The sequence below is a fragment of the Zonotrichia albicollis genome, chromosome 1 (genome assembly GCF_047830755.1).
Source record: "Zonotrichia albicollis isolate bZonAlb1 chromosome 1, bZonAlb1.hap1, whole genome shotgun sequence".
Taxonomy (NCBI): Eukaryota; Metazoa; Chordata; class Aves; order Passeriformes; family Passerellidae; genus Zonotrichia; species Zonotrichia albicollis.
In genome coordinates, this window is record NC_133819.1 from 146227356 (window position 1) to 146250979 (window position 23624).

General features: G+C 36.3%; 1 protein-coding gene across 8 annotated transcripts in view; it reads left to right on the forward strand.

The window, feature by feature from the left end:
- Window positions 1–23624, forward strand: part of EFR3A (EFR3 homolog A) — a 75952-nt gene that overhangs the window by 46891 nt on the left and 5437 nt on the right. For all 8 annotated transcript variants that reach the window (XM_074557137.1, XM_074557121.1, XM_074557140.1 and 5 more), the window contains 12 exons: window positions 730–865; window positions 2037–2201; window positions 3674–3788; window positions 5572–5623; window positions 8342–8514; window positions 9004–9079; window positions 11726–11887; window positions 13081–13212; window positions 13689–13756; window positions 14970–15097; window positions 19636–19724; window positions 23056–23104. In XM_074557137.1, the coding sequence (XP_074413238.1) occupies window positions 730–865; window positions 2037–2201; window positions 3674–3788; window positions 5572–5623; window positions 8342–8514; window positions 9004–9079; window positions 11726–11887; window positions 13081–13212; window positions 13689–13756; window positions 14970–15097; window positions 19636–19724; window positions 23056–23104 (1345 nt within the window). The remainder of the gene's footprint in view (window positions 1–729; window positions 866–2036; window positions 2202–3673; window positions 3789–5571; window positions 5624–8341; window positions 8515–9003; window positions 9080–11725; window positions 11888–13080; window positions 13213–13688; window positions 13757–14969; window positions 15098–19635; window positions 19725–23055; window positions 23105–23624) is intronic.

Sequence of the window (23624 nt, forward strand, 5' to 3'; positions counted from 1 at the left end):
GCAACTGTTATTCTGAGGATTTTTAATAGTGGACAGCCTGTATTGTGGCCTTAAGCTGAAGGAGGGAAGGTAAAGATTTTAATATTAGGAAGAAATTCTTTACCAGAAGAGTGGTGAGGTACTGCAACAGCTTGTACAGGGAAGCTGTGGCTGCCCCATCCCTGAAGTGTTCAAGGCCAGGTTGGACAGGGCTCTGAGCAGCCCAGTCTAGTGGAAGCTGTCCCTGCCCAGGGCAGGGGACTTGGAACAAGATGGTCTTGAAGGTCCCTCACAGCTCAAGCCATTCTATGGCTCTCATTGTCTGCTGTAAACCTCAAGGTATTATTCTTTAATTGCATCAAACAGAGATGCTCAGAAGATAAAAGTGTAAAATTCCAGGTTTGTGGGAGAAAGCTGAGTTTTCTCACCATTTTTTCAATGGTGCTGAATTCTTTGAACTGCAGTTAGCTTAGTGAGGGACAATTTCATGCTTCCTCTGTGCTTGCAGATGTTCCTGGATATTTTAAAGAACTCTTTTGTACACTGGGCTGGCTGAATGAACCTATATTTCTTCATCTGACATGGCATTTTTTTGAATCCGTATTTAGTCATTAATTGATTGTACTTCTGAAAAGTTTCTGAATCAAAATGTTGCAGAATGGGAACGTGGTCATGACCATGGCTGAGTGATGTATGAGCTTATTCTTGTTAAAGTCACATATGAAGATTTTCTGTCTGTTTTCTTAATAGGCACAATATTCCCATCATGTAATACAAGAAATCCTTGGACATCTTGATGTCCGCAAAAGGGATTCAGCACGAGTTCGTGCTGGCATTATTCAGGTTCTTCTGGAAGCAGTTGCAATAGCAGCTAAAGGATCAATAGGTAAGTTGTATTAAATTAAAGGCATCAAGTCAAAGGATAAATTTGTAGGATAGTGCTCATTTTCACTTTGATTTCAGAGTGATTGGAAACATTTTGAAAAGGTTTTGTGTATAATTTTTTTTCCTTTTTGCTGATAAATGCTTGAAATCTTACTTAGTTTGCAATTACTCCAAGCATATACACTTGGTTATTTGACTCTTATATAATCCTTTGCATTGAAAAAATGATTGAAAAAATGGTGAAAGGCAGATATTCCTGTGTGGAAAGAAATCATAAAGTCTGAGAGAACTGTGTGTCACTACAAAATGTCAAGGGCACTGTTGCTTTGTGATACAGCTGTGACCTGAATATTGCAGGAGTAGAATGCTCTTTGAGAAATGTTTCCTTATTGAGTGTGAAGAAGCTGAAATAAGGTGAAATAATGTCATTTAAAATTAAGATAGTTCCTTGAAATAAGAGTAGTTATGAAGAGGTGCACGCTCTAGTGCTCTTTTCATGAAGTTCTTTGGTGTCCTGCTGAAATATTGTTTTGCTTCATTAGCTTGAGCCTGGATGTGTCCTTCCTCTTACGTGCACAGACTTGTGAAATCTTTTACCGTATGATGAAAAGAGCTCATGATTTGCTCCAATGTATAGAACTGGATTTTAGTAGCAGGTTTTGAAATAACTGAAGTTCAGGGCCAAGTACCTGCAGTTAAATACATTCCTGGTGCTTAATTTCAGCAACCACTTCTCTTTTGTATCTGAAACTTGCATGGTGAGTTGTCTCTGGGCTGTTTGCACTCCCCTTTCCCACAGGACAGGGACAATGTAGAAAGAAAGTGAGAAGTTTCATGGAGCAAGATAAGGACAGTTAGATGGGTGGAGCAAAAGCTGCATGCACAAGGAAAATCAGGTTACCTCCATCCTGACCAGACCAGTTAATCATAATGGATTATACGTACATACCTGACTGTATTTCCTGATTCCAAGTTAACTTCTAAAGTATCAAAGTGTAGGCACACCTCAAAAGTTTTTCTCTAGTCGTGATGCCTCAAACACTATAATTCACTTTGTTCTCTTCATTGTCCTACTCTCATTATTTGTGAAAATGGATTGAAAAGCCCAGTTTTAATTTTTTTCAGACATCTCCCCCTTGACAAGTGCAGTCAGTGTTATTTGTTGTTTCCAGGCCCAACTGTTCTGGAGGTTTTTAACACCTTGTTGAAGCACCTGCGCATCAGCGTTGACTTTGAGCTGAGTGACCGGCGCAATTCCTATGAAAGCTCCACTTTGAGCATCAGCTCCAAGGAGAGTGATGAGAGGATTGTCCAGAATGCAATTATTCAAACAATTGGTGAGTAATACAATTTGAACAGGCTCAGTTAAAATTTCTCCCCTTTTCCCTCTTCCCCAATGAGATGATATTGGACCAGCTTGAATCATGAAGCAATACTACTACCAAATGTGGTTTCTCTGATTGTATTTGCCTCTCATTCTCAGGCTTGCTTTATGTGTTTGATTTCTGAAAGTTTTTTCTTTTAAATGCTAACTGAACACGTAGCCAAGAAGGTTATGAAAATTAAAAATGCTGGTGGACTTAAAATTAATTTTAATTATATTATTGTGTGGCCCTTGAAATGTAGAAATCTCTACGTTTGGTGCAGAACTACTATTAGTCCTTCTATGAAAATCACTGCAAAAAGTTGTATACAGTAATAATACATTTTTTCATAGGTAATGCTTTAAAATTGATAGAAATGAATGTTAAACATAGTAGCAACAATGACACCTAATGGCCAGTTGTGCTACCACGACTTAACTGAAGTACTTTAATGCATAGCAGTTGAAATTATTTTCTCAACGTCTCCCTGTTTCTCAGATTTTCCCTTATGACAGTGATGTTGTATAATGGGGTGCATTTATGATATGCATTCCTATTCTTAAAGAACAAGGGAGATTAGCTTAAATGTTTGTACCTTTGCTTGCCTTGAAGAGCACTAACAAGTATATAGTAGATTATTTCTCACCATTTCAGTAAAGTTCCCAAGTTAAAACATTCAACCCCCATCAAAAAAAAATCCCACAAACCAACCTTTTGTGAAGCTTCTTTCTACTGAAGTTAATGGTATACCATTTCATAGTAATAGAATATCTGGAGTTGGAAGGGACACATAAGGATCAGTGAGTCCAGCTCTCTGCTCCTCCCAGGACTGCTTCAGCTAAAGCATGTGCCTGGGAGCATTGTCCAGGTACTGCTTGACCTCTATCAGGCTTGGTGCTGTGACCACTTCTCTGGGGAGTCTGATCTAGTGGCCAACCTTCCTTTTATTGAAGAACCTTTTCCTAATGTCCCATCTGAACTTCCCCTGATGCAATTCCATCCCATTTCCTCATGTCCTGTCACAGGTCCCCAGAGAGAGATAAGCATCTCCTGTTGATTTAGTCCTAAAATACTTGTATGACTCCGGGATTTCTCACTTGTAATATTTATTCTCCAATAAACGGACAATACTATGTGCCATGAGAAACACTTCCAATTCTTCACTAGGTACAAGTTAATAGACTCCAGATATTTAGTTTTTAAATTGTACATTTAGAGGAGGATAAAATTAGGTTTTGGTATTCAAAGATGAAGGTATCATGAAAAAGACCCACTAAAATAATTCAGTAAAAATAAATATGAGATTATGCCCTAAAACAAGTCATATGTTTATTTCTAATCTATTTTGACCTGTTAATATATTCCTTGATTTTAAAGGCTTTTCTTATAAAGTGAAGGGCCCTATATCTCTTTTTCTTCTGTGATTTTGTTCTGTTTTTATTTAGGATTTTTTGGAAGCAATCTTCCAGATTACCAGAGATCAGAGATTATGATGTTCATTATGAGCAAAGTACCTGTTTTGGGAGCAACTTCACAATCACTGGATCCCAGTAACCTTGGGTTTGTATATCCTGTATTTTTTAATTTCAGATTAAAAATGTAGATTTTAGAATCCTGATAAATTAAGAAGTGAAAAACATTAAGAAAAGCGAAATGCAAGTTCTCACTCCTTAGGGGCTGTATTAAATACTGTGCAGAACCAAGACAAGCTCAGTGTCAGCAATGTGAAATCAACCTGCAGACATTTTACTGATAAAAATTACCTGATTGGAAGGTCATTTATTTTTCACTAAAACACTCTTTCTCTCTGCATTTGTAAAATTTTTTCTGAAATTATGTACTTTATGGTTGTTAATTCCATACCTTTTTATATGTGGGTTTTGAGAATGAGAGGAATTCAATTATAAATTGCATAGTTTACAAACTATTTTTAAGGTTTTGTTTTTTTAAAATTCTGTACAAGTTGACATCAGATTAAGAAATATCTGCAGAAATTCCAGTGAATTTTTTATTTTTCCTATGTATTCAGAAATAGGAAGAAGCTGTAAGTGGGTAGACTTAATAGACCCACAATTTTAAAGTCACTCTACGCTGAATACTTTTCCCTATAACAGGAATATTTTGTTTAAAAGACTCTATTTCCTCAGCATGGAGAAGTCACTGAAAGGGCTGCAGCTGTGCTTTCCAGATGTGCACAGACACTTTGTAGCACATAAGTGATCCCCTCATAGATTAAGTAGGAAGTCATTGTCATTCTCCAGCTTCCTAGAGCTTTTCATAAAATATCCCTGCAGCATGGGATGCTATTCCATGGAGAATACAAGTCTGTGCCAGGCAGTTGTCACTCATTGTGGAGGTATTTCAAGAACCAATCCATATTAAATTCTCTACTTGGATTAACAGTTGAGGGTGGTGGTTGTTTTTTTATAACTGTATAATTTTCCATTTATGAGACTCTGTGTAAACATGTGTCTGAGCAGTGTGTTACTGTGATGTGCATATGTCACTCTGAGATTGGTGGTAAAGTCTGGCATTACTTAGAATTTTGATTTCTGCTGCCCAAGACATTTGAATGATACAGACAGCCAGGATTGTAGCCCAATAAGATAGAAGCTTCCACTGTTATGTAATGACCAACTTTTGTGAAGAGGGTTGGTCTTCCTTTACACTATTTAATGGGGAAAATGGCTTTTTACTTTCCTGAAAGAATCTCTGTGAATGGAACAACTTATTCCAAGCGCACTTTTATCTCCTAAGACCTTGCAAGAGTAGTGACTATGTACCTTCAGCTATTTGGCTACTTTTAGTACCTGCAGGAGGGAAATGAAAACAGATGAAGAACACGTCAAGTAGTGTTTCATGCATCTTCCTGTGATATGAAAGCTGAGGAGTATTTCAGTTTTTCTTACTGATTTTGCCAATAACTTTTTTCCAGTCTCAAAGTTTTGGGGTCTGGCCTAAAGAAGAAATGTCCACATTTCTTAAGACTCCAGAAGAAATTTTCAGTGCTGATGCTTGTGAAAATAACAGGCTGTCAAGCTTGTAGTGGTCAAACATTTTAGAGATTTCTGAGTAAAACAAAAAGATTTATACCTCCTTCACAAATACAATTTAATTTTTCTTCAACTGAATGTGCTCCATTTTTTCAGCCTTCCTATAAATGTGTCTTTCAAAAACATTTAATTATTGCAGCTCAGTTGGAGATACTTTCCTTTATCTATGATCATCCAGCATCCCTTCCAAGACTGCTGTATTCACTTGTCAAAAATGGGAATAATTGAGTAGAATAATATTTCAAAGATATGCAAGAAAACCTAATTTGCAATTTTTTTTCCAATTTCAGAGATTTGGGAACCAGGAGGATTCAAATCATGTTATTGAGATCTTTACTTATGGTAAGCCTTTTGTGATCAGTATAATATGTAATAAATACACAGTGTTTCACTTTATGTATATATTTACATATAAAAGTACAGTATAACAAGACTGGACTATGAAAATAGATATATATTGATATTGCATAGACCTGTAATTCTATTGTGTAATATTGTGAAAGCATTTTTCGAACTTACATTACAAACAGCGCAAGAAATATGCCTCCACCTTCTGGAGCACTTCAGTGAATGTCAGTTATAATTGGATCTGCAGATCCAAAAGAACACCCTAGAGTAGGTTGAGTTCTCCCAGCAGTACTGGCAACATCAAAGTGAAATCACTTTCATCTCTGAGCCTGGAAAAGTGGTAATTAGTAGAATGGCCAATGTTTTTAAAACCATAGGAATGGATACCTCAGACACAGTTGTTCTTTCCTTCCTAATGTTTCCCAAATTTCTTGTAATGTTGGATTGAATTTTTTATCACAAATACATTTCTCAGCTGTAAATCTTCAAAGAGTATTTCTGGAAATAGACCTAGATGGTAAAAATCAAAAAGTGGGTAGTAAAGGAGGCTCCTGCCAGTAGAATCCTGGCCTGTTTTGTTGGAGAAGCTGAAAACTGTTTAATAACTCAAATAGGGGAATGATTTCACAAACACCAAAAGAATGTCCTCCTGCAAAATGAGTTTTTGTCCCTGCTTTGACATGAAACTCGTGTATGGTGTTAGGCAAATAGGTTAAACCATTCTTGGCTTGTCCAAATCTGAAATCTTAGACTCTGGTTTGCAGAAGAGCTGGGCATTCAGAGTTGCAGTTTAAGGATAGAAAACTTCTTAGGAAGGACCTCAGGTGGTAATTTTGCACATTGTCTTCATTAAACATAGAGTCAGGTATGTCTAAACTGTTCCTGACAATGTTAATCTCACCAGTATTAAAATTCCAGTAAAACAGGTAAGAACTGTTCTAATGATTTGGGGTGCTACATAGCCTGTAAGTATGCTTTAAGGGAGTCAGAGTGTGGAAGGGATTTAACATTTTGGACACTGAATTTTGGTTTGCATCTCTTTTAGAATAAAAAATAAAATCCCATCATGACTCAAAGGTGTGAAAGTCATTGTTCTCATGCTTAATAAATTAGTCATTGATAAATATTGTGAAAACAATGCAGCATTGTACATCATGTATTCTTTACAAAGGAATAATATTTAAGAATGATCAGTCTGTTGTCATGCATACAAAGGCAGACAAGTTAATGCTGTATAGGCAGTTGAAATCTGGCACTTCATTAGAGATGTGCACTTAGATTTGCAGCCTGGCTGCTTGTGATATCAGTAATTTTCCATGTTCAGAAAGATTGATCAGATACTTTCTTGTCCCCTGGTGCTCCTGTCAGCCACATCCCTGGGAAGCCTCAGCTAAGCTGGGGGCACTGTGCTCACTCAGGTTTAACCCAGAGCACCAGGGAGCACCCAGGCACTCACTCACCCTGCCCCAGGGGCTTGGGGAGAGAACCAGGACAGCACCAGCGAGAGAAGTGAGTTGAGATGAAGACACTTCAGTAAGTAAAAAAAGGAAACTAAGAAAAACTAAACCAAGAAACAAGAAAAAGAAGTAATAGAAAAATAAAACAAAATCCCAACTGCTCACTACAAATCAACTGATAGCCAGCCAGTCCCTGAGCAGTGGCAGCCCTCACAAATTGCCTCCTGTTCTGCTGCTGAGCATGGCACATTTTAATATGGGATGTTCCTCTGGAGGTGTGTAAGCCCTGCTCAGCAGTAGCCAAATCATCTCTGTTACCAGCACTGCTTTGGTCACAAATCCAGAACACAGTAGCACATGTGCTGCTGTCAAGGAAATGACCTATCCCAGCCAAAACCAGTAAAACACAGCTCACATGTAAGAATTGTAAGGGTATGGAATTATTAAATTATTATGTAAGCCTTGGATGAAAATACTGTTGCATTTATTATAATTAAATTTGGATAATTTTGCTCCCCTCAAATTCAACAGGTTAAATGTACTTTGTAAAATGTAACCTCCATTTTAAGGGATGGTAAATTTTAAATATTTGTGGCTACTGTAGATGTTAAACTAATTAAAATTTGAATTAGTAGTTAGTAGATGTTTATTTTTCTTTGTGTACCTGCAGAATTTGCTTTAGCTAAAAGTAACTGAATGAGACGTGTAGGGTAGTAGTAATTTTCAAAATAGCACTATGGCACCAGTTTTCTAAGAAAGCGATATTTGCTTACTTCATGTTTTTCAATAAAATAGTATCCATAAATTATTGAGGTGTACATATAGGCCCTGCTTTCTCATTTTTAATTTCACCTGAGCTTACTCTACTATATATGAACAGCTCATAACCTGGAATGGAAAAATCTCTATTGTAAATATTGACTGGAATTCCTATCATCTTCAGTTTATGCCCTGCAACTTTTCATAGGCCATATAAAAAAACAAATCATAAATCATACCTTTATTTTTTGATTCAGAGTGTGTTTTTAAAGAAAGGATCCTGAAAAATCCTTTTAGCATGAGTGACTTAATTTGAAAATGTATGCTGCCATCCTTCCAAATTCATACTGAGGTCAGGAATTTTCAAAATTAATACAAAAATTCAATTTGAAATCTACCTTGTGGATGCCAAAGCAATCCCACTAAAAAGTGACAGCTGTGATTAATTCTTACAATGCAGTAATGCCACATGGATTTTATTTCAAACAATGCACAGGTGACTTCAGGATACAAAGCCACAACAATAAGTAATGCCCTTCCTGCCCCCTTTCTGGACCCATTGCTGTCTCCTTCACTCATGGAGGACTCGGAGCTGAGGCAGCTGGTGCTGGAAATCCTGCACAACCTCATCGACCGCCACGACAACAGAGCCAAGCTCAGAGGGATCAGGTACTGCTCTGCATTTATGGCCTGCTTAAATTCCAGTGCTTCACTTGAATGACAACTGCTGCTGATTTTTAAATGTTTTTGCTAAAATGAATTATTAATGTACTGTTTTGGTAAATGCACAGTGCTTAGTGTCATTTATTCATGGCAAGAGTTTTACAGGTAAGCCTCAGAGCACAGTACCTTAAAGAACCATTACAAATATCATAGTTTTATCACAAATTCTATCATGTAGAAGACAGAATTTAATATTTATTTTTATTTTATGTAGATAAAAAAATACATTATTATCATGATTATTATCTTTATATGAATATATGATTATTCTCTTTCTGGTTCTCCATCTTCAACTGAAATTTAAATATTCTTTTTAAGTATGGATATAATTAAAATGGGAATTGGGTCAAGATCTGTTTGAATAGTTCCTGTATTCCCCATTCTCTTAATGTCCACCTTTTTTTTTCTGAAACAACACATCTCTTTCATTTGTAGAATAATACCAGATGTTTCTGATCTAAAGATAAAACGAGACAAGATTTCAAGGCAAGATGTGAGCTTCATGAAAAAGGTAATAGAATGAAACATCACTTTTCTGTCTGGAAATAAGTAACTGAACCAGTGCTTTTGCTTTTCTTCTACAGCTGGGGTTTTGCAACAAGTCATAAAGATCAGTTTCAAATTATTGTAATCAAGTTACAGTGGTTTCATTGTTGAGTTTCTCTAGATACTTAGATGATTCAATGCAATAAAATTTTAATTTATGTCTTCAGTTAAAACCTTTATATGCATGAAATTAGAACAGCATATGTCAAAACCTTGATTCTGGAAAGATCTCCCTGTTGTTAGATCCCTGCATAGCATTTAATTTTTGCTCAGTAGCATTTTTTTCACTAGTTTGGCTTTCATTTTGCTGTATTTTTAGACAATTTTGTATTTAGAAATTTTTTTATAGCTCTAGTACAGAGCTATAAAAAATATTTATATATTTTATATCTTTGATATAAATGATATTTTATATCATTTATATGTTATGTTTTAGGTAAAGATGTCAAGGGAAGATAACTTTGCACAAAAGAGCTGTCTTCTTAAAAGATTATTTTCACAGGAATTTTTACCAGGTGACTTCTCAGTATATTTGGCTGTAAAGAAAACCAGGGTTTTTTTAGATGATACTTAAGTGGAGTGAAGTGGCTTACAATAGATACCTTGGGTTTTATGTGGGAAAGATGCATAAAGCTGTTACTGTGCTCTGTCATTCCTGACTGTGGTTTATCTGCATAGGTATGTTAAAAAAAACCAGAAAATACTGAAGTAGGCCAAAATACTGCATGTAAGAGTATGCAAACTAGAGTTGTACAGCATTCAAGTAACTTTGCAAGATAAATGTTCTTGCTATAAGTTAGTCCAGTTAATATTCTTCCAGTGTATGTTCAACTGGAATAATACAAATATAAAATATATTCCAATATTGACAATTATTAGTAATGTGTCTTTTAAAAAGTGAATTAAATCTTAATTCAATAATTTGATATCTATGATTTAAAGCAATTTCGATAAGATGTATTTTGCTAGATTAAAGTTGTAGCTGTCAAACTAAATATTTGAGTTGTTAATATTGATCTGAACAAAAGGGCAGAAGAGGAAAAGAGATTCTTCACAGGTCAAGAAAAGAGCAACCTTCTAAAAAATATATTAACCCTGAGCAATGAAGTCAGTCAATGATGATCTATGATACTGTTACTCACCTGGTGTAGGTGTGCATATTAGCAGCCCACTTCTATGCTCTGCATAATCATAGGACAGGGATGAGGCATTTCCAGAAGTTCATTAATATCTGGAGACCAGTTGGGCTTGTTTGATGTTACATGGGGATGCTGAGGCAATTTTGTATCACATCCAGGTGGAATGGAACCAAACATAGGCACAAAACTCTTTGTCTCAGACCAGTTGCTCAGTTTATATCTATCCTTTCTTTGACGGGAAATATTTAACTTCTCACATTTTCCAGTCATCTAGAAAGATACATATTGATAAAATCCACATAGTCATTTATTTTCCTATTGGAATGCGATTCTTTATCAGTGGGATAAAAAAATTAATTACTTTTATTTTCCAAATATACTGGGTCTTTAAACAGCTAACCTTTATTTTGTAGTAGCTTCTGTGCTTTGCTGATAGCTGTGTTTCCCCCTTTTCTAAATCCAATGTGGATTTGAGCAACTCTTTGATTTTAGAGATAATGAAAAGACCAACAATTCCATCATTATTTCTTAAGTTAATATGTCCTGTTTGAAAAAGAGAGGTTGAAAATTACTTTTCTTCCTCCTCCTGGAGCTGAATTAATACATCTAGAGTTAGTATTTAGGTCTTGAAAATTATTTGTGTCAGGTGATAGAGACTTGTACCCCCCTCCAGATTAGGAATGCTGGAGTGGTATTGAGCTCTGTTCCATACAGCACCTGCTGCTTATCTTGTGTTTCTTATGTTTGCATTTTTCTTTTGTGTTGAGGTAGTAGTTTATTTACTGAGATTTGGTTAGGCACATTATCATGAGAAGAAAATCACTTTTGAAGTAGAGAGTCTTTCATTAAATGACCTGTATTCTTCACTAGAGCTGCAACCTCCCTACCCATGTCAGTAAATGAGTCCTGCTCACCTTCTGAAACAACTTCTAGCAGAATTTTTTCTTGGTTTGCTGTTTCAGGGGAGTTTCTTAATGAACAAATTTGATGTCTTCACAAGGATAACACTTGGAGCTCATCAGTTCTTGAAAATGAGTTCTTGAAATGTCTCAAATGTTCTTGAAAAATATTTCAAGATTGCTTTTTGGTTTCTCCTTTTCATAAATGGGCATTTTTTTTCCCAATATTTCAAGAGGAAATTAATTCTAACATCTGATACTGTGCAGTAGTCATGCCATTCTCTGTATCATCTTCTCTATCTGTACATTTGTGCATAAAATAGAACAGTACAGTGTTTATAAAGAAACTGTTATTAGAAACTTGAAGTCTTCTTGATTAATCATGTACTTGTTTCTCTATGTATGTGTACACCATGTATTTTATCCTTCTTTTGTTTTTTTAATTCTCAGTTGATCTAAATCAAAGTTGGCCCTGTTTGGAGTTGAGAGTTGGACCAGAAGACCTTCAAATATCCTTTCTAACCTAATTATTCTATTATTCAATACCCATTTTCCATTTTATGTCTTTCATAGCATGGTCAGCAGTTGTACAGACACATCTACCTAGGCTGCAAAGAAGAAGACAATGTCCAGAAGAACTTTGAACTCCTGTTTACATCCCTAGCTCTTACCACAATAGAACTGGCCAATGAAGAAGTGGTGATTGACCTCATTCGATTAGCGATTGCCTTGCAGGTATGGGTCTGTGTTGGCTTCATTGACTGACAATTCAGTGTGTAATTGGAGATGTGAAGAACTGGGGGGTTTTGTGTATTGGTCTTCAAATTGGAAATCCCATAATTTGGTCTGGACTTGATTGGTCACTAAGGAAGTGCACTTTGTATGTACCACTAACTAAACTTGTTCTAATCAGTTTTGGAACAAACTTCCACAGCATGTGGTCTTCAGAAAAAACAGCAGATGTGGAAACTTGTTGAAACATGTATTAGAATCACTGATATTCACTAGCAGATTGACAAGGTGTTCTCTCAACCTATGATCTTGTGTTCTGTATAGAATGTATGGACTGTCTGCACCCAGGATGAAAACTTCTGTATAATTAACTGATTGATTTGGAATAGTTACTAAACCAGGCTATTTAATCTTACCTTAGAGTAATATTCTGTCAGTGTTTTAGGCTTTATTCCTTAACATTTCCTTAATAGGTTCAAATATTAACTCATACTTGCATGCAGTCCTCAGGGAAACTGAATAACTTACTAAGTTTATCTGTGTTGAAATCAAAAATAAAGTACTGCTAACATGTGCGCTGGATGAAATCATGCCTTGTATTCGCAGTATATTCAGTCATTAACCTTATTCCCAAATGTGCAGCTGCATATAAGACATCTGAAATGCAGTGTACATCCTTAATTTTAAAAGATGTAATTGAACCAAATCCTTACTTGGTGGAAATGACATTAGGAGTTTTACTAGAGCAAAAATAATGCAATCTGAATAAACACAGAAGTGCCAATATGCATTAAATAATTCCTTCTATTGTGCTGTATCTGTGATTCACACTGGTGATCTTTATTATCAAACTGCTGTTTCTAATTTTCCTGAGAAAATGTTAAGATAACAGGTGGTAAGGACAAGAGACTACCAGTCATTAACCTGTACTTCCTGTCTCAGAAACAGAAGTTTGAGTTGAGGAAATTTATTTTCCTTCATAATGGTTGAATCTTTAAGCTCTCTAACTTCAGATCAATATATTCCTACTTCACAAGTGAGCTAAAAGACTAGAATTTTAAGATGATAGATACCAATGTTAAGTAATATCAGATAAACATCATATATCATACAGTGTTACCAATGATAATTTGACTTCCATGTATTCAGGACAGCCTGCTAACTTTGTAAACATGATGCTACCCCTTCTATTTCAGGATATTGCCATCATCAATGAGGATAATCTGCCAATGTTTAATCGTTGTGGTGTCATGGCATTGGTTGCAGCATATCTGAACTTCCTGAGTCAGATGATTGCAGTGCCTGCCTTCTGTCAGCATGTCAGCAAGGTAAGACATGGTTAAATACTTCAGGTCATTTAGAACAATACGCAGTCTGCTGTAAAATCAGTAAATAACTTGTGTCAGGTGCTTGCTCGTTGTGTTGATCTCCCCTGTTTGTGTCCACTGACATTGTTCTTGACCTTCAGTCTCTCATGGCATTACTTGCTGACTCTTAAGATAATAAACAAAATAATCTTCTCTCAAGATACAGCATTTTATTTTGCTTATGGTGCCATATATAAAGGGCCAAATCTCTATCTGGTATAATACTTGACCCCACTGTCTTTGCTAAAATAGTATTGACATGCACAAGATCATGAGAATCAGATTTTTAGTCTAAAGGGTGAGTGTCTCTTTCTCTGGTTAAAAGAAATCCCAAATGTCTCATTTGTGTTGAGGTTGATATTAGTGAAGGTTAGGTGTTGAAGAAAACAGCTATGGAACTATTCCATTTGTACTATTTGACATGGGATTTTTTTCAGGTCATTGAAACCAGAAGTGTGGAAGCAGCTTATTTTCTACCAGAAACAATTTTCAAAGACAAAGCCAAGTAAGTAGATACAAAATGGGAATTAGTGGACAGTGAAGACCCTATTTTGCTATTAAAAATCATACATCATTGAGAAATACTCCATATGTGAAAACAATCAGAGGTTTTATAGTGTTCTGGACAGCCAGAAGAATCCCAACATTAAAAGTAAGTACACTTATAGGAAAAAAAAAATGGGCTTCAGACATTTTTATAGTAATCAGAGGCATTTACACACAATAGGATGCTCAGTGTGCTAACACAGCAAAATAAATTTTCACTGAATCACAGAATGGGTGAAGCTGAAAGGGATCTCAAGGTCATCTGATCCAAGCCCCGTGCTTAACAGGGTCACCTGGAGCAGATTGTGCAGGACCACATCCAGATGCTTTGGAATATCTCCAGGGATGGAGACTCCACAGCTTCTCTGGGTAACCTGTGCTAGTGCTTGGTCACCTTCACCTTCACACAAAAAAGTATTTCCTGCTGTTCAGGCAGAACCTTCTGTGTGTCAGTTTGTGCCCATTGTCTCTGGTTCTGTCACAGAGCAGCACTGAGAGGTGCCTAGTTCTGAGGCCTTCCCACCCTCCCTCCCTTAAGGGAGCTGTCCACTTTATGAGATTCCCCTTATTCTGTCCATGCTGAACTGGCCCAGCTTTCTCTCTCTTCACTGGAGAGATGCTCCAGCCCCATAATCCACCTTAGTGACCTTGTGGAGCCCTGTGATGGGCTCCCTTACATGTCCTGAGTAGCCCAGCTCCTGACTCAGCACTCCAGGTGTGGCCTTACCACAGCTCAACAAAGGGCAAGGATCTCCTCCCTCCGCCTCCTGATGCAGCCCAGGATACCCTCAGTCTTTTTTGCCACAAGAGCACAATACTGACAAATGACAATTATTAGAGCTAATTAATTACTATTAATATTAGTGTTGCTGTGCAGGTTTGTCATTTTTTTAAATTTAACAGAGATCATATTCTCTCAAGATGTAGCAGAACAGGTGAAGAACATATTTCAGATAAACAAGAAGTGTTAAAATAATCTAAAATACTGCCGAGGTTTTTTTCAGTGGACTAATTTTAGGTGTGTATTCATTCCTAAAAAACTGAACAAGCTTTATTTCCATCAAATCATTACCATTGACCCTTCTTGGTTGCTCACAGACATTAGAAAAATATTGTACTTAACCAACAAATATCTATTGGTAGACAATAACTTCAAACATATGTTTTGACAGTCTTCCAAAATCCTTAGAGAAGGATGAAACGGATCTGTTTTTCCTGACCAACAAGATTGCAGAATCATTAGGGGGCAGTGGATACAATGTGGAAAGACTGTCAGTTCCATATGTGCCCCAGGTAACAGGTAAGTGGTAATTAATAGCAACACCACTTAGTACCAGTTATTAAGAATGTTTTCCTAATGTGTTGTGTGCCAGTGAAATGTAATGTGACTGGTAGGCAACAAAACCTAATCAGATCATTTTGTCTTCTCAAGGTGTTTTTTTTTTCTCATGAGCTACTGTATTATTGCTAAGAAGTTTCAAAGATTTTTTTTTCCTTAAGGAATGGAAGTGAGGCAGAAGGTCCTAGAACACATTTTGACTCTTTTTAATGAAGTCTCTGCTTCAAAAGAATACCTGCACTAACTTGATCTAGAAAATGAGGAAAGAATGTACAAGTCAGCTTGCTTTATCCTTTTCATGTAAACATTGAATGAAAGATACTCCATCCTTTTGCCACACTGTTTTGTGCTGATTTATTTGCCTTAGTTAAACTGTCAATGAGCAGATATTAATTAAAGCAAGAATGAGATACTTTCCTCCATTAGATACCCATGCAAGCTTAGTGTCAGGTAACAGTGGAAATAAAGTGTTGCCTGAGGAAGGTTTGTGGGAGTTGGTGCTGCACAGGCTGAGTGAATAATGTGAGGAGGACTAGCTAGTATGTGACATTTGTGTGGTTTTGGCTTTTATTATATTTTCAACAGCCAATTGAGCAAATTACTGAAGAAAAATTGATTGAAGAATTTGTTCTTAATTTGTTCTTAACCATGTGTGTTTTGTTACTGTATATAAATGGATTGCTATTGTAATATACTAGGGGATACCCCAGCCCAAATCATGGCCTTTTTAAAGTACCTAGCAGCAAAATGTGATTTCTGTGTTCTGTAGTTCACACATAGAAAGAACCACAGTACATACAGATAGTGAGTGCCAGATGGGTTCTCTTGCAGTCTAATTCAGAATCATTGCTGCCTGCTCTTGAATCTCTCTTCTGGATAGTTATTGAGGGAGGAATCGGGCTCTCCAGACAGCAGATGTGGTTTTGTCCCAAAAATGCAAGCAGGCACATTAGTGATATGTTCCAGCACAGCCACAGTGTCTGTTTTCTGTTGCTGGTTGTCTTCTTCCGAAAAGGATAATGTTCATATGCTTATTTCTTCTGGCACCTAAAAAAACAGTTAACATTATATTTTAGTATTGGCAGAAGAGGTGGGCAGCAAGTGAGGAAATGTTACAGGCTTGGAGTGAATGAGAATGGAGTGAGGAAGATAGCCTGGTTTGAAATTTATGTTAAGCCTCTTCTAGAAGCTCAGATATGTTTGTACCCAAATGACCTCAGGAAGATTTTCTTGTACACTTTGCTAAAAATGCGTTCCCACACAGGAAGAGACGCAAGTTCTGACATCAACATTAATTGAGTTTAGCTGCAAGTGTGATTAACTGCCTCTGCAGGTGATGAGAAATTGCCATATTTAATCCTTAGTAAATGTGAATCAGATGGGTTCGGGGATTTTGTAATCTTTTATAAAGAGCAGCAACCAAAAGTTGTTTCTTGACTGTTGCCATAGCCAGTTAAGTTCATGAATCTCTGGTCCTGTGGAATATTGAGCTTCCCAAGCTTTTAATTTAACTGAGTTAGGACCAAGAAAATATTTTGTAATTCCTAAGCTTTTCTTTTCTGCTGCAATGAAATATTACATTTCTGCTATTAAGATTATAATGCTAGAATGTAGTGTTTCAAAAGAGATCATTAATCTTAATAAAGAAACAATCCCTTTTTTTGTATATTCCTGTGAAACCTAGGGTTGAACCCAAAAAGCTAGTAAATATTTCATCTTAATTATTTCTGCTATTTCCAAATATCAGTGTTACAATGCTTAACCATGTCTTACAGAACATAATTTTCTCGTCTTTGTTTCATGTCTTGATACTTCTTAACAACTAGAAAGACATTTGTATTTGCAAATTTTTATACATGTTTCTCTTTCTTACTTGAGGGAGGGAGAAAACTAATAATTTAAAAGACTTTCAGTTATTTTTTGTCTACATATACTTATATATATATATACATTTAATTCAACTCTATTTCCATCAGGCAAAAAACCTCATAAATGCAAACACAAGTCAAAAGGTAAAAATGAGCTGTAGGTCAGCCTGCTCTCCTGCCCTGTGGTGTGTCCCTATAGGATGTGCAGTCAAAAAATGCTTTTAGAAGGCCTAAAGACCTTTAGGCCAGAAATTGTGTTGTACTTAGTGTATTTAGTGTTTCCTTATGTCTTTTTTGTTTCTCCCCTTGACCTGCCTGTAGCAATGTTAGCTGCTGTGGGGTTTTCTGTTGTCTTTGCTCATGATTTTGAACTCTACCAAAAAGTAGTTTCCTGTTTTGTTTTCCTGAGCAGGTAGTAGAGCCATAGGTATCATTTTTGTGATGGTACTAATTACCTCTTTGAGTGACAGTACAAAAACCTGTAGAAAGTTGGAAGAAGCTCTCAGTTGTTCAGAGAATGATGATTCATCTTAATCACTGGCCATTCAAGATAATGACTGCGCAAAGAATAGAGTCCCTAACCCAGGAAAAGAGGCACCTTAAAGATCATCTTGTTCCAAGCCCCTGCCATGGGCAGGGACGCCTTCACTATCCCAGATTGTTCAAAGCTCCATCAAACCTGGCCTTGGACACTGCCAGGGATGGGGCAGCCACAGCTTCTCTGGGCAACCTGTGCCAGTGCCTCAGCACCCTCATGGGAAAGAATTTCTTCCTAATATCTAATCTAAATCTACCCTCTTTCAGTTTAAAGCCATTGTCCCTTATCAAAAGTGATGGAGCCCACCTTGGTCAGTGAGGTGACACACAGAGCTGCCCCCATTCCCAGGCAGTGGGGCCAAGGCTTCTGGGACAGCCTTGGCAGGGGCTGGGCCAGTGGGTGTTGGGGCTCCATCACTGTCCTTGAGCCCCTGGGCTCCTTCATGTGTGTGGATGAACACTGTATTTTATAAGAGAAAAAAATGGTAATTGTCACAATTTTTTACCCAGTTCATATGCTGAAATTAGAGATAAATGGGCATATTTGATTTGCAACTTTAGTGAGGCATCCATTACAAAAATGAATTCTGTCCAAAGTAGTCCCTGAAATCTATCTCGTGGTGTTTGTGTGTCAGTTCTAGAGAGAGCAGCAAGATGGCAGCAGAGATGTGGTTTTGGTGGGTGTTTTCTTTTGTAGGCTGAGGTGCTTTCCTCAGATTTGGAATGTATTGGGTCATGTACCAGTGAGCCATCAGGGATTAAAAATTCAGTAAATTCTTCACAATGCCATTTCAAATGCTCAGGGTGTCTGAGAACCTGGCAAATATTAGTAGAATTCAGGTGTTTTTCACTAATCTTGTTCTTTCACTGCCTCTTGATTTTAAAATGACATTTCATTTATGTGACTTCTGAAAGTTATTTCTTGGTTTTTAAAAGCTGAGCATGTTCAGCTCTGCTGGAATGAATTCTGTTTGTTCATGCTCAATATTTGCACTGCAAAAGCACTTTGCTTGGCTAGAAGGGGTTTAAACAAAGGTTGCAGAAGAACCAGCATGAATTGCCTTGTCATGGGGGTGTTTTACAGTTCTTCTCTTTTTTTTAGTATCAAGTGCCTGTAGCTGCTTCTAATTGTGCAGTGCAAGTCATCAGATAATGATAGCAAGGTCCAAATGGCTTGATCTTTGCTAAAATCTAAAATGTGACATTGCAATTCATGGTTTTGTAAATGACACACACAGAAGTCAGGCCACTCAAGTGTCTGTCTGTCAGAGGATCTTTGTGACAAATCTTAAAATGTATTTTTACTGTTCATTAAAATCTTTTGTTAATATATTAAATGTCAAAAATGAGAAAACACTAGTGGTGCAATGTCCTAGGACTGCAGTCACAGAAGGAGATTCCATCATGATGGATCATTTGATCATAATCTCTTTTATGCATTAATTAAATTGTTTTGCTTCTTTTAGTATCAGCACAGTTGGTCTTACTCTGACAACTTTTTAGGCCAGCTGGACCTGCTAAAATATTTGTAGGATGTGAGAAAGGGAGAGAATTTTTTTCACCCAGTAGATTTTTAGACTTGCTGAATATGGTACTTGTAGCAACAAGAATAAGGAAGGATTGTTGTTCATTTCCCTACAGAAATCTTTGTTTCTTCTGTCAATGAATCATATTCCATAAGCCCTTTTCTGTTTCAGAATACCTTAAAATTAAGACATTAATATTTCAATTTCACAATAAAAAAAAAAGGTCAGGCTTTTGTAAAGGATTTTACAGCTGTGTATCATCATGTGCTCTGTTATTATTATGCATTTGAATAAGACATCAGTTTTTTAAATTCTGGACTTTGAAGGGAAAGTTGAAAAGACCTGTAATGAGAGGAGGGAGGGATTATGAAAAGGTTATTTTTTTTCATATTTAGTAATTTAGGGCAGTAACTCAAAATGTATCATTTTTCACAGTTCAAATGATAAAATAGATGATCTTGGGTTAAACAGGCATATGGAAATAAATCTGCATCTGATGGGTAGAAATTTGACTGAACATGTTTTAAGAGTGTTATGCAAAAAGTGAGATAATTTCTTCTTATGCTAGATGAGGACAGACTCTCCAGGAGGAAGAGTATTGTGGACACAGTGTCTCTTCAGGTGGATATTCTGTCTGGCTGTGGTGTAGAGGATAAGGTATGAAAATCACAGATTATTTTACAGCAGCATCCTGACTGGAGAGAGGGGGGAATGTAATTGAAGTATTCCCAGGAAGTCAAGTACCTGATTATTCTAGCAATGTTACATATTTTGGGGAATTTTTTTTTTTTTAAGTTGTGAGTTTGCAGAAATGTGTTGTCAAAGACACTCTTATTGTATAAATAAATAGAAAATATAAAAATAAAAATAAAATATAAAAATAAAGATCTTATTGTTTAAAAGGGTCGAGTATTTGTCACTGCAGTTTTTACAGATAGTACTACAGATTATGGTGTAGCAATACATTTATTTACATGCTGAACAACTGATATTTTATGAGTAAACATTCTAAAATATTTTCTTTGCCTTTTGACGAATACAATAAATTTCAGCATCTGTATCCCTGTATCATTTGAAATATTTGAGAGACTTGTTCAGCAGCCTGGGGCTGTGAGATACAAGCCTAGAGAAATAGAAGTCTAGTGGAGACCTGCAGTCTCTGAGTGGGACAGGTGAAGACTGGGCAGGCTGTGTGCACCAGTGTCACTGTTCCTCTCCAGAGGAGTTTGACATGCAGCACAGGAAGTATAAAGTAGCAACAAAAAGTTCATATGTAGGGTACAGGAGCTGATGTTAATTATCCCTTAGGAAGACCACATTATAATTAAAATTATCCTCCATCGTTCAACACTTCATTTGAAGTATTTCTTAAAATAAATTTCTACTTCTACTGGATATTTTTCAAGGTCCTGCTGATTTTTATTAAGTAAATTTCTGCTGGCTGCAGTGGAGATGAGCTGTTGAAATGGAGGTGTTTGTACCTCAGATGAGGTACAGATGGTTCCTACTTTTGACATCTTCAAGCACAACCTGCCTGGAGACACAAAGCAAAATGTGTGGACTGAGTCCACCTGAGTGTTAGTTAAAAATGCAGTATTAAGCTATAGCAAAGGAGCAAGCTTTACTTTAGACAGAAGTGATATGCTTTGTACTATTATTATTGTTATTGTTACTTTCTGCTTTGTGTTCATTATACCTCAGATGATCTTTTGTGTTCATTTCTTGCTTTTGTGCTTTAGCAAGGATACAGATAAAAGTAGAAAGAATAAAAAGGTGTTTGAAAAATAAGTGAGACAATCAGATCTCTAACTTTTTGAAGCTAGTAAACGCTCCTCCCAGGTCTGTTTGACATAAATATTCTTTTTTAAAATCACTCATTATATGTGGTTACGTGTAATTGAACAACTCCCTTGTAAGTAGAATTAAATGAAAGAAGTTTCCATTTCAGATTTCAAGTTGTGGTGAGGTTGTGAAGCACTGATACATAGACTATTTTGAAGTGGATGTAGTGTTTGTAGATAAAATCTTTTTATGGATTCTCAGCTTAATGTGCTCTTAATGTAGTCCAGTGTCTTAGATAATGAATTCCTTTTTGTCTTAAAAACATGAATTTTATTAATCAGGAACAGAGGAAGCAAAGTATTCTTCCTTTACTTGCTTTATGAGGTTTTACAAGGTAAAGGAGAAAACAGTATTTTCCAGTTAGCTGACTGCACCTTCATACCTGTATATGAAATCTGGTTTTCTTGCTGTGTAGATTAGTCAGTATAGCCATCCATAACCATTAGCAGAAGTCAATTACAAAAAAAAAAAAAAAAAAAAAAAAGGAAACATAAATCTTTATGATTGAGAGGATTACCTACTTCATTAATGGAAGTTTTAGGACATAATGATGTATGATATGATTTCTGCACTGAGATAGAAGACTGTTTATGCATAAAATAGCTGTTACTGTATATAATGCAAATGCAATTCTACTGTCAGCAGACTCAAAGTTTTTTTGTGGTGCCAAGTCTGTTAGTGAATCTTTTTCAGGAAAGAGTTATTCCATAGTTATCTCCATTCATAAGGTGAAAGCACTTGTAAATGCAGGTTTTGCTTCTGGAGTATTAATTAACCAAGTATAATGCTGGGTAATATCAGCAACTAATGTGGAGGTTAACTAGCACTATGAAAGGCAGCCATAAACAAGTAACATTTACCAAATGTGAGTATAAAAGATTATTTCAGAACCTGAATACTCTGGATCTGTAACCACATCCACAAATATTTGACAAAAAAATTATTTATTAATTTTTATTTATTTAGCGGTAGAGAATACATGCTTATTAATTAAAACCTGTTAGAAAAATATAATTTTCAACTGCAGCTCATGAAATAACTCTCACATAAAAAGGAAACAGCTACTTCCTTTTCCCTTAACAGCAGCTCAAGCCAATAAATTAAAAAATTGAAAGAACTCATAATTTTCTGAAATGGAATAAAGGAACTTTTTGCTACCTTACTCCTTATTTTAAATCATACTGGACCATTCTAAAGAGTTAGTGTTTATCAGGAAGAATAAAATTGCTGTCTGTTCACATGTTGGAAGGATTGAAGTGGGGAAATTCAAGCCAAGAAACCATGTTATGTTCAGGTGAAGACTGTTCTGCCGTCTGAACATTCTCCCCTAATGCCAAGAGGGTGGCTTCACTATAAATACATTTACTGGTATAGAAACTATGTCTATAATGAATTGAAACACTTCAGTAGTTTTGCATCCTCAAGCAATTCCTGGTGAAGTGCATAGGCAGCAGCAAATGGATATTCCTGTCAGTAGATGAACACATTTTCTCAGTGCATCAGACATAGCTCGTTATGAAGAGCCCTTTAACTCCAGTGTTTATGGTGTAAGCACCAAATGATTTGGATCCATCATGGTACAAAGTTAGCCTAAAGCAGGAACCATTCTCCACTCTGCATTCCACTGTCAGCTCCCATTTTAGCATCACATTCTGGTAACTGAGTTGGGCCAATTGAATCTGCTTTCCTAGAGGAACCCCTTTGGGGATTCTCTCCCAAATTTGCCCTAAACCAAGACACTCAGCGAGCCTCAGGAAGCAGTTGATGTTATTGGCAACAGCTGCCTAAGAACCAGTACTGAGATTTTACAGTATAGAAACACTACAGCTTATTCCTGACCTAAAGGACTCCTCTGCCTAAATCCAAATCCATTTATAAAGGATGTTGCCATAGAGCATCTTGAGTACAATTTGGAAAGTTTTCCTTGATCTCAATTGATAAAAATCTCCTCACTAACTGCAGTGGTTTAAAAATGTGAATTAGCGATCTGTTGCCTGTCACAGAAAGACCAAATGAAGTTATTGGAGACTTGTAAGGCAGTAAAGTTCTGGCTGCTTTTGCCTTCTGTGTTTTATCATATTCCTCATTTTTTAGAAGCTTATATGTTATATGTGATGATTAAGGAGTTTTGTTTCTATGTGTTTAGGTTGATAATACTGAAGAAATCACCTTTGAAGCTTTGAAGAAAGCCATTGGTAAGACTTGTTACAGTTGTGTTTGTGCACCATAGTTCACTATTACTATGGTATTGCTGAAGAAAAGGGAGAGGCCAGAATAACATAAAATATTACATTTTTTTCTTTTCAGCTAATAAATTTATTAAGAACCCCAGTTACTTATTTCTGAATCTCTGAAATGATACCTTGATAATGTTAGTGAATTCATTTTCTGAAGTTAATGGGGCTGAATGAAAAGCATCTGGAAATGTCTGTCATCTATTACCTTTGCAGTACAAAGCTATAAATGTGAGATATTCAAGTTACATTGAGTGATTACTTATGAGGTAACTTGAGTATTTTTTTTTGTATTAATATTTTTGGGTCTTCAATGCATTCAAAAACTAGGTTGTAAATAACACATTGTGGATTTTAAAGTACTAAGATTTTTTAAAAGATTCGTTTTCTGACAAGTGACATGGCTGTGCGAACACAGAATTATCCAAATTCCTTATTTCATATTACTATAAGTAATTGCTAATTAATGCTTTTCAGTCTA